General features: G+C 34.5%; 1 protein-coding gene across 1 annotated transcript; it reads right to left on the reverse strand.

Moving 5' to 3' along the window:
* Positions 1-11,076: 11,076 nt before the first annotated feature.
* On the reverse strand, positions 11,077-11,715 carry LOC120191581. Its single transcript, XM_039194519.1, has one exon. The coding sequence runs from the start codon at positions 11,713-11,715 to the stop codon at positions 11,077-11,079; it is 639 nt and encodes a 212-aa protein (XP_039050450.1).
* Positions 11,716-12,678: the final 963 nt, after the last annotated feature.

A 12,678-nucleotide genomic window follows, 5' to 3' on the forward strand; every position in this document is an offset into this window, starting at 1 on the left:
TTTAGTCACTATTTTAATTCAATTAAATAAATTTAACTATCCAATTAGAACATGACACGTGTCAATACATGATTGAAAGTTTTATTTATGAATTTTAAATTATTTAATTAAATTATTTTTATCCAATCAGGTGGTGACACTTGTCATCACCCAATTGAAATGGAAAATAGAAGAACAAAGATGCGCTCAAGGAGAATCGAACAGAGCGGAGAGGAGTAACCAAGCACCCAAACCATTGGACCAAAGGTCCCCACGGTTTTAACTTACAACAATATGTATTTAACTTGTAAAAGTTTGTTAATGATAAAAAAATTAAACAAATTATTTGATAGAATATGTAAATATTAAGGACCAAATATATAATTATGCCAATTTTATTAACCGAAACGTCATGAACTCTGTTAAAAATTAACGACTAGTGGTTTGATTAAATCAATTAAATAGTTGGGTAGTCTGATTGATTCAATTGAAAATTCGGTGGTTACATTGATTTTTTACCATAGTTTAGTGGTCTCCCGTGTAGTTTATCCTAGTTTTTAAATTTAAAAATTAACGACTAGTGGTTTGATTAAATCAATTAAATAGTTGGGTAGTCTGATTGATTCAATTGAAAATTCGGTGGTTACATTGATTTTTTACCATAGTTTAGTGGTCTCCCGTGTAGTTTATCCTAGTTTTTAAATTTAAAGTACTATAATTAAATTATTAGATATTAATTTAATATTTTCATCATACTTATATCCATTTAAACGTTAAACTAATTTGCATGCGACGTAGCTGGTAGCTTGATTTTGCAGTTAGAGAAAACAAGGAATGGAAGGAACAGGGTGGGTCGAGAACTTCAATAGGTTTTTTATTTATTTTTCTTTACAGACATTTTGCTAATTATAGTTACTGTTACCCGCATTAGCATTTGTGTTCATTATTATAAATGCTGATGCAGATGACAAAGATGAATCAAAAGTTACTGCAGAGGGTTATCTGGCATGGATGAGATTGATCCGGTAAACGTAATTAGTTTAGGAACCATGAAACATTATACTCACCCAACTGCTGTCGCAAATAGCTTCTGTTCTCTTCCTCCGAGCTCTGCTGCAGCCCATGAAGACACGATCGAGCAAAGACGCCAAGAATCAGCCCAAGCAAGGCCACGAAGATTATATCTCTGTTCATGTTTTTCAACTTTGACGCCATTATAAGTCACCAAGAGCTACTTCTCTTCTCTCACAATTTATATTGATTTTCTGGTTTGTTTTGAAATAACGCTCAATTGGAACGAAAATAATAAACACTTGTGCCTTCACCATCATCTGACAACCTTCATATTTATATGCATTTGAGTTAGAAGCCGAGTTCGCTTGATGAGTCGTGCTTCTTTTATTATTAACAAATACCATTCAGTGAAAAATCGGAACCAGTGAGTTTACTAATTTTAATATACTCATAAGTATTTCATGTTACGGTGTCTGGTTATGTTATACTAATCTTACAGTATACGAAATTATTGATTCTAAACGTGCAAATTAAAGCACGAAGTCAACCTCTGACAGCATAAATCTTGTTTTGTAGGATACATTGTCAACTGAAATTTCCTTGGACCCCAAACTTTTTCATTTCCCATGTGCTTGCAAAGTTTGATTGTTTCAAACCAACACCGTCCATTGGTGTTTGCTGATTATTTTCCAAAGCCCCACAACAGGAAAAAAATGTATATATATCATAAGCTGAATTAATAAGATGATTTATGTTTGATTAATAATATTTAATTATTCTTGAATCACTAGCAGGGATCTTCTCAAATGGAGATATGGTCTGTTCATGGGTCTTTATCTTCACTTTCTCGGCATTTGGTGGTTGGTTAACTTGGTTTATCATACAAAAAACCAACAATATGTATGCAGTATCATTTGTTACTATTTTGATTAATTTTAATCACATTGCTTAGGTTTATGCCATTTAAATATAAACAAAACGGTTGGTTAGTTGCAGATTTGAGTCTTGGTAATCTCGAAAGAATACGACAATTAAGTTTAATCAGAGATGAATAATCAAAGCTTGATCAGTTCACTGCATGACAACTTGACAAGGAATAAAAAAGAAAGTAAACAAGTAGAAACCCTGTTGCTTTACCCTTGAAAATTTAATCACAGAGGTTGATAGGAGATTGATCGCGTAAATGCCAGCCAAAAGGTCATTGGCATGGAAGGAACAGGCTGCGGCAGCACCGGGACATATCTGAACTGCAATAATTTCGCCACCAAGAAATGGAGAAACTGGATTCCCAATGCTGTAAATGCATCGCTTAGGCTTCTTCCTACTAAGCCTTGCCCTTGAACTGCAAATAAAGTATTCGACTTTTAAATTAAAAAATACAAGAAAAAAGTTACAAAATTTTGCACTCACCTGAGTTATTGGCATGGGTGTTTTCCTGTAAATTGTTATGGAATCCATGGAAACAGGCGGTTAAGATAACATAGAGAAGCACTCCAACAAGAGCAGAGCGATATATATCTTTGCACCACCCATTCAATTTTGATGCCATTTTAGATCACTTGCTGTTTATCTTCTTTTATGTTTCCAAGTTAACTCCTTGGGCTTTCTTTTAAAGCAGTTTCTGGCAACTGGAATGCAATGAGCAAGTCGAGCTTGATGTGGGTCGTTGCATTAACGAAGGATAACTTTCTCTTTTCGGACTGGAAAGTAGAAACGTGGTTGGGGTTGGCCTAATCAAACACCAAATGTCCAATTTCCTTGATCCTCGTCAATTAAACTCATATTTCACGCTATTGGAACATAGAGACACGATGACCGCAACCTCTAAGTAGAGACTTCCATGAATGTAATATTTGTATAGAGATTCTTAATATTTTAATAATGAATGTTCATATATTCTTATAAATATTATACTTAAATGTGAGATTTTAAAAAATAATTCTTTAATTATTGAGATGATTTGATTTATTAATGATTAAAATTAGAAGATAACATTTGCTATGGTGTTATATTATAAAAGTATTGTAAAGAATCAATCTATTACATAGTATAAAAGTCATCACTCACTCATGTAATAACTCAACTGAAAACCAAATCAATTGCGAGAATAAAATAATTTGAGTGATAATAATTGGGGATGGCAACGGATTAAGTTTTTTTGTCTATTTGATCTGACCCCGAAATATGTACCTTCCATTTAAACTCGACCGATTCGAAAATTTTATATCCTACATTCGACTTGACTCGATCCAAAAAATATATATTCTCCACTCGATTTCACTCCAATCTGATTTTTAGAGTATATATCCGACCTGACCCAGTATAGATTAAGGATTAAATTAAAAATAATAATAATCTTTAAGAAAATTACATTATTATCCTCGGGTCAAGTAGGGTCATAATTTTTTCACCCTCCATCCGAACCTGGCCCAACCCGACTTCATCCCTTACAAAAATGCGATCCGACCAGACCCAAACCCGATTTTTTTATAAAAAAAAATATGAACCTATCAGATCGAAACTGGTCAAATGCGGATGAAATTGTCTTCCCTAATAATAATAATAATAATATATCTATACCATATTATTGAATTTGGCCCCAAGCTTTTGTATATTTATATTTGTCTTCTTTCCTACATATTCAAAATTTTCTTAACCAAAGCAAAAGATCTTAACCAATTTTTTTTTTTTTAAAAAAACTTTATATTTTTTGTGCATATTCAAAAACATAATCATGCAAGAACAGGGGTATTTTTGCTAAAGGAGAAATCCTCTATATCTCAACTCCAATGTATCTTTGCTTCTAAAATGATTAAACAATGAGCAAAGGATTTATGGAAGATCAAGAACATAAGTTGCCATTAATTACTAGAGTAGACGTATGTTCAATCAGAGATGATAACAAACTCAACTTGATTGCAGTTTAATCTTTTGGTACAATATCGGGAAGTAATCATAATACCCATTTGATTCAAACTTCAGTTGACTCCATGTTTTTCAGTCTAAACAAACATACAACAACAGATTTACAAGGAAAACAAGAGTCTACTTATTGTTCCAAAGATCTGCTCGAGACCCGACATTTCTAGTTTTTATCTGCTTCCTGAGATCCACAGCAAAACCTAGAATCTACAGGCAAAAGATGTCTGTTATCCCCAGGATCAAGAAGAAGAAAGGGGATTAATTCATGGAAATTGCGGGGCAAATCTCCTTTGTATTGTCAGAAGAAGAGACTTTGCCCTCTAATGCAGTTGCACATAAGTCGATTGCCAGAAGAAGATTAATTCATTGTATTGTAAAAGAACTGTTGGGTCTTCGGCAGAGAGCACGCATTATATTGAAGCTTGAACTTGACAAGTACGTTTTGAAGTGGTTGTCTGTCAAAGGAGATTTCCCCTCTAAATCTAATGCACTTGAGCATATTCGATGGAACAAGGCCTAATGTAGTAATGTTTGCTGTTTTATTTCGTCCGGGACAATGACATGGATTGCCACCTGATTGTTCATATGCATTAAATTTCACATGTTCAGAATCTTGACTGCATAACGTTCATGGGAGATGAACGAATCATATCAAACAAATCATACTTGAAACTACTGTAAATTTACAACTGGAGGACTCAAGCAGAAATTATCCGTAATACCTCAACTCCACATGTATCTTTGCTTCTAAAATGATTAAACCATTAGCAAAGGATTCAAGGAAGATCAAGAACAGAGGTTGCCATTAATTATTAGTGAAGACGTATCTTCAATCACAGATGACAAACTCAACTTGATTGCAGCTTGTTGGTACAATATCAGGAAGTAATCACAACATCCATTTGGTTGAAGATCAAGAACAGAGGTTGCCATTAATTATTAGTGAAGACGTATCTTCAATCACAGATGACAAACTCAACTTGATTGCAGCTTGTTGGTACAATATCAGGAAGTAATCACAACATCCATTTGGTTCAAACTTCAGTTTACTCCAAGTTTTCCAGTCTAAACAAATATACAACAGCAAAATAACAAGGAAAACAACAGTCTACATATTGTTCCAAAGATTTGCTTGAGACCCGACATTTCCAGTTTTGATCTGCCACCAGAGAACCACGTCAATACCTGAAATCTGCAGGCAAAAGAAGTGGTGGTCTGCCAAAAACAGACTTTGCCCTCTAATGCAGTTGCACACAACTCATTACCAGAGGAAGATTAATTCATTGAAATTGTAGCGTAAAAGAACTGTTGGGCCATTGGCAGGGAGCACACATTATATAGAAGCTTCAACTTGACAAGTACGTTTTGAAGTGGTTATTGCCAAAGGAGATTTGCTCAGTTGAACATATTCCTAATGTAGTAATGTTGCTGCTTCTTTTTCCTCCTGGGGATTGTTCATATGTTGAAATTTCACATTTTTACAGAATTTCAGTGAATGATCACCAGGATTTTGGCACCGCTTCAACTCGTAACTATATTCATGAGGACCCACAAATATTTTCACAAAAGATAGACAGGAGAAAGAGAGAGAGAAAAGGGCTTTGGAGAATACCTGTAATGGATGCTTTGGGCCGGAAGACCAAAAGTATATCCTTTATGTGGTCGGGGTATCCTTCTTGTAACACTATACGCAGGGCGAAACCAGGAGAAGTATTTCAAGCTCCATCAAAGTTATACATTTTGTAACGGTTAAAATATTAGAATTTAAAATTTACAAAATTATCTCTGCTTTGAATTTTTATTTTTTTGATTATTTATCTTTTATATTTTTATATAAAACTAAACAGATAAAAATGATACTTATGGAAATGAAATAGAGGCGCACGAAACTTTTCTCTATGGAGAACGATAGCAGGTCTATCGGACCCAAAAAATTTCGTTCTGTCACCGGCGTTTCTTTCAGATTTCCAGCGTGATTCAACAGCCCAGCACCTTCTTTCCTTCAAGCATCGAGATATGGACTGGCGTAAATTATTTGGGTGTCAAGCTGGACACGAACTCAACTATTTTCTCCCAAAATTGAGCGACAAATCCCTAATTGTTCAACCTCCCCTTGAGGTCCTCGAGGCTGGTACTGCTGAGTGGAAAAACTCCCTGGTGGGTCAGTTCTTAGGGGCTGCTCCGAATTTCATCTCCCTTCAACGAACAATCGGCAAACTATGGACCAAACCTTCGACAGGTTATAGTGCACAGGTAAGTCTCGCAGGTAAAAATCTCTACATTTTCACCTTTAATTCTGATGTTGCTAGGGATTGGGTTCTTGAGAATGGCCCGTGGCACATTCTCAACAAACCTTTAATTCTTCGTAAGTGGGAACCCAATATGCAGCGACTGAACTTTGATCTCTCAAGATTGTCTTTATGGGTTCATTTGTATAACGTTCCCTTAGAACTTTATTTTAGAGAAGGCCTTAGTTATATAGCCAGTGCTCTTGGAGTTCCATTAACAATGGACTTAATTACTGCTTCGAAAACTAGACTAGAATATGCTAAGGTTTGTATTGAAATAGGAGCTAAAGAAGACTTACCTGAAACTGTTGATGTTATCCTTGCTAATGGTCAAACTTCCACAATATATGTAGAAGTTCCTTGGTTCCCTTATCGATGCAAGAATTGTAGTTCATTCGGACATTCTGATAAAGAATGTCTAAACAAAAAAAATTATGCTCCTTCATATCTTAAAATCTGGAGAAAAAAGACACCTCTCAATGATAATGATAATCTAAAAACAGGAATATTGGAACCCTTGAAGCACTCTCTGCCTGAAGCAAAGGAAAAGGCTATTTCTAATGAAAATGATCCCATAACAAAACCAGAATCATCTACTACTCAAAGGACCAATTTGTTAATGTCGAATCTTCTCATCTTAATATTTCAAATGAGGCAAGCAATTCCTTATCCCAATCCATTCCTCATGGTGAATATTTAGTTAATGATAACACAACTCATGCACATGAATCTGCCCCTATTCCTAATGAAACTCCTTCTAATCCTAAAAGAGGTAGAGGTAGGCCTCTAAAGATTAAAGCTAAATCTGCTTTACGAGGCTCATCAAACAGATTCGAAATTCTCACAACAGTTGAAGAAAATTCTTCACTAAACGAGCTGCCAGTAAAGAAAACAAGACCAGCTGCCGCTGGAGTTGCTAAACTAATCAATGAGCTAAAGTCAAAAAAGAAAGAACAAATCCTAAAAGTCAAAAGTACCTCAGAAGGAAATTCAGAGGGTTCATCCTCCATAATTTCCCAATATTAATTTGTTTTTGGAATATCAGAGGATTCAATAATCCTCAAAAACAGAAAAAAGTCCTGAACAGAGCTAATCTCTTCAAAGTTGACGTTCTTTGTATGTTGGAAACTCGTGTTAAACCTGACAATTCCGAGAAAATCTTCAATACTATATTAGAGAGCTGGAATGTTCTTACTAACTATGATTATGCTATAAATGGTAGAATATGGCTCCTCTAGAAAAAAGGAATCGAAATCTCCCTCTGTCATTCTACTGATCAAAGTATTACTGCTAGATGTCTCTTTAATAACACTCCTTTCATAATCACTGCTATCTACGGTAGTAACAGTGGTTCTTCTAGAAAATTTCTTTGGCAGCATCTGAGAAACCTTGACACTAGGTTTGGGTCTCTCCCTTGGATTCTGGGAGGTGACTTTAATACCTATCTTCATCACAAGGAAAGTTCTGATTCTTTAATTCTAGGACCATACTTTTCCTCTGATATGATTGACTTTCAAGAGTTGATTCAAGAACTTTCTCTAAATGATCACCCTTTCTTCGGTCCTACCTATACTTGGAGCAATAAACAAAAGGATACGTACCTCGCTAAAAAACTTGATAGAGTGCTGATTAACTCCCATTGGGCTACTTCTTTTCAGAACTCTTTTGTAGAATTTACTGCGCCTGGTCCTTCTGATCACTGTATGGCTCTTGCTTGGATCAATAAAGAGAATCAAATCAATAGGCCTAAACCTTTTAAATTTTTCAACTTCTGGTCTAAGCACCCTAATTTCCTTGAACATGTCCTTCTTTCCTGGCGACAACCTTCTCAAGGTAACCCTATGCAGAATTTGTTTCTTAAGCTTAAACGCCTAAAACCTTGCTTGCAGAAGCTAAACAAGGACAACTATAGTGATATCTCTGCTAGGGTAAAGCTGAAAAAGAGAGATCTGGAATAAATTCAAATTTCAAATCTTAATTGTAACAATTCTTTCGATAAAGAATTGAGTGTTCAACAGGAGCTGAATGATTTAGAGGAAACTGAGTATATGTTCCTTAAACAGAAAACGAAAGCTCAATGGATCAAAGAAGGTGACAAATGCACCAAACTTTTTCATTCTGCTATTGTCTCTAAAAACAAAAGAGACACCATTAGGATTCTTATTAATAATGAGGGAAAAAGGCTCGAGACTTATGACGATATGGCTAATGAAATAATTGCTTTCTTCAAACATCAACTTGGTGCCATTGATCCTAAAGTTCATTCTCCCGACCCTTCTTCTTTGAGAAACCTGCTTCAAATTCATCTTTCTACTGAGGTTACTACTGGTCTGATAAAAACAGTAACTACTGAAGAGATCAAAGAGGCTTTATTTAATCATGGGAATGACAAAGCTCCTGGCCCTGATGGTTTCACTCCTTTTTTTTTCAAACATTCCTGGTCTGTCACAGGGGGAAGACTTTGTCGATACTGTCAAATACTTCTTTCAAGAGTCAAATATCCTTCATGCTTTCAATTCCACCATTATTGCCTTGATCCCTAAAATCCAAAATCCTAGCAAAGTTAAGGATTATAGACCTATCTCTTGTTGCTCTGTAGTTTACAAAACTATTTCCAAAATCCTTGTCAATAGAATAACGTTGTTGTTGCCTGACCTTATATCCCTCAATCAAACCGCTTTTGTGAGAGGTAGATCTATTATTGACAACACCCTCCTTGCTCAAGAACTTGTTAAAGGATATGGTAGGAAAAACATTTCTCCTAGATGTGCCCTCAAAATTGACCTTCAAAAAGCTTTTGATTCCCTTAATTGGGATTTCATCTCCTCAATTCTTAAAGCCATAGGACTTCCTTCCATTTTCACTAAATGGATTGAAACTTGCTTCAAAGAAGCACGTTATTCCATATCTTTTAACGGTAGTCTAATAGGTTACTTCAAGGGTGAGAGAGGTATAAGACAAGGAGACCCCTTATCTCCAATCCTTTTTGTGATAGCAATGAATATCCTCTCAAAAATTCTCAACCTTGCAGCAGCCAGAGGTATTTTTGGATATCACCCTAAAATGCAAAAAGCTTGGTATTACCCACTTATCTTTTGCTGATGACCTCTTGATATTTTTCAAAGGTAATCTTGAATCAATTGTTGGAGTTACAAGTGTCCTTAATCATTTCTATATTTTATCTGGTCTGAACCTCAATGTTAACAAAACTGAATTTTATGTGGCTGGTATACCAGCTAGAACTCTGGACTCCATTAAATCTGCCACTAGCTTCAAACAAGGTTTTTTGCCTGTTAGGTACATCGGTATTCCTCTTGTTACTCGGAAGCTTACTGAAAAGGATTGTCTTCCTCTCTACAATAATATTAAACGTAGGCTTCACCATTGGTCTGGTAAACTTTTAAGCTATGTTGGGCGTCTAGAGTTAATTAAAACTGTTCTATACAGTGTTGTTAACTTCTGGAATAGGCAATTTATCCTCCCTCAGAAAGTTATCAATCGTCTTGAACAACTTTTCTCTAGATTCCTTTGGAAAGGTAATGATACTGTTGCTAAAGGTGCTAGGATTAGCTGGGATAGAATTTGTTGTCCCAAATCTGAAGGAGGTCTCGGGTTGAAGAGCATTCATTCCTGGAATAAAGCCTGCATGATCCAACTCATACGAAAAATTATGGCTGGAGAGGGTTCCTTATGGGTCGCTTGGATTCATTGTTATATTATTAAAAATAACGATCTAAACGACATTAAAATTAATACTTCCCACAGCTGGACCATCAGAAAACTCATGAAAATTAGAAGTGAAGCACTTCCAAATTTAACTGTTGGTGTCACTAAAACTAAAGATATATAGGAAGATATTAGAGTTCATAGAGATAAGGTTTCCTGGCATAAAGTGATTTGGTTCCCACTTAACATCCCTAAACTTAGCATAATCTCTTGGATGGCAATTCTGGATCGCCTTCTTACGCGAGATAGACTTATTAGAATGGGTATTGCGTCCGACAGTATTTGTATTTTGTGCAATGAAGATCATGAAACTAGAAATCATTTGTTTGTTGACTGTACTTATGCTACTTCTCTTTGGAATTCTATTATGAATCTATCTAGCATGCGAGATATTCACAGGTCTTGGGATTCAAGGCTTGAATGGGCTGCTCAAACATGGAAGGGTAAATCTCTTCTTTCCACCATTCTGAGGATCTCCTGGACTGCTTTCATATACTTCATTTGGGAAGAGAGAAACAGAAGAGTTTTCAACCGAGGGACAAAAACAGTAGACCAATTATTTACGGCTATAAAAGAGCTTATTCGAATCAAACTCAGTACCAAGGACATAAATAGACTAGATTACGTTAATTCTAGACTTTGTAATTATTGGGATATAGACTAGCCTTTTGTCTATAAATAGGTGCTATTACTCCCAAATGGGATGACTGTTGTATGATGAACATTTTCTGTTTGGGTAATAAAATTCTACTTATCCAAAAAAAAATGATACTTATTAGAATCAAACCCATGTTTAATAAAATTTAAACAAATTCTTTATCACACCACTTATAATTTATGTTTAATTTTAGTCGTTTTTATGGATTAAATGTAAAAATTTCAGTTGAATTATAAAGAATCAATTAAACATGTTACATCATATTTTTATATGAATACTAAATATTTTTACCGTAAATAAATATATATGCTTTTATATATATTTTTAAAAACAAAATTTGAATTTAAAATTAAAAAAAATGAGAATTTATGGAATGATGGGACCGAGATTATTTTCCAATTTGATCTAAAAGTAAAATACAACAAAATAACATTCGTAATTCAGGAAAATGTTAAAACGACGGCGTCAAAAACAATGTGACGCCAAAAACTACGATCCTAATCGGTCAATTGCAGCGCGAGCAACGGCGGAGGTAGGCTCGACCTTTAGAGCCTCCTCGAAAGCCGCTCTGGCTTCCGCTTTCATATTCTTCATTTCGTAACAATCTCCCAGCAGACAAAACACCTTGGCGTTATCCCCGCTTAACTCTACAGCTTTGGTCAAATCGTCGATCGCTGAGTCAACACGGCTTCCGCGCCGGTTCATGGTCATCATCAACTCAGCTCGTTTAAAAAGCGCGTCGCCCCGCTCTTTATCGGTCAAAGACTTGGAAGCAAGAGGGGAGAGAGCAACATCGAGGGAGTCAACAGCGGAGGTCTTGAAGCCCTGAAGGTCAAGAGCGAGGGCTTTGAGTATGTAAGAAGCGGCGTCTTTCGGGTCAAGAGAAATGGCCTTGTCGGCCTCGGATTCGGCTTTTTGCGCTAGAGAGGCAGTGGATGAACGAGACTTGGAGGATCTGGCTTGAGCTAAGAGCTGGGCTCCCAGGACGAAGTGGCGCTTAGCTTGGAAGTCTGCTCGATTCCTGTAACGGATTTTGGTGAAGATCTTCTTGGGAATATCGTGCATAGCGAGGAACATGAAGATCGTAACGAGAATCATAGCGCCTTGTAAAAGTAGATCCGTCCACATCTTTGACATAATCCCTTGAAAAATTTATGGGGAAAAAAACACAACAGAAGGAAGAGAGGGTTTTCCCAGAGGAAGACGATGGTTGTTGCAGTAATGATTGTTGTGAGATTGGCCGTCAAGTTGGTTCAGGAATATTTTTGTTTTTTAGCAATTGGTAAATTTATTTGTTATAAGAACAGAGAAGGGGTTTAAGTTTCACGTAAGACACGACTAGCTACTAGGCGCGTTTGGTTTGTAAAAAATTATTATTAAGAAAATATTTTTTTTAAATTATATTTTTATATTTTATTCATGAAAACGATCTTTATTAGGCAATAATTTATAATAATAATAATATTTTTAAAATAAATAATAGGAATGTCGTTACTTTTAAATTTTTAGATAATAAACAATTCCTACTATTTTAAACATAAATAATTCTAAAATAATAAATTTTTTTCGTATAAATCCTTTCAATTCTTATTTTTTGTGTTTTATTCAAACTTAAAACTTAATAATAATAACATGCAAAGAGTTTAATTTAATAAAATATTAATAAATTTAAGTAATTGAAATTATCTTATGTTTTTAATATTTAACATATTAATTATTTTATAATTATATGAGGTGAAAATATTATTATTGTAAAACTGTAATTATTTTAAAAAATATTAATTTTAAGTTATTAAAAGATATTATTATACATTAAAAATAATATATCATAATATTATTTTTATATTATATTATATTATATTTTATATAAATAAATATGATACTTATAAAAATTATTTAAAATTATAAATTTAATTTACTAATTACATTAATTATATGTTAAATGTATTTTTTTCTTTTAAATTTAGATAGTGTAATAATTAAAATATTTTTATAAATTTTCATTCAAATATTTATAATTTAATATTAAAGTTTTATTTGTTAAAAATATATCACACAGATAATTTGGTAAAATATGCATCCAAGTAATTT

Source organism: Hibiscus syriacus, unplaced genomic scaffold (genome assembly GCF_006381635.1).
Source record: "Hibiscus syriacus cultivar Baekdansim isolate YM2019G1 unplaced genomic scaffold, ASM638163v2 tig00116970_pilon, whole genome shotgun sequence".
NCBI lineage: Eukaryota > Viridiplantae > Streptophyta > Magnoliopsida > Malvales > Malvaceae > Hibiscus > Hibiscus syriacus.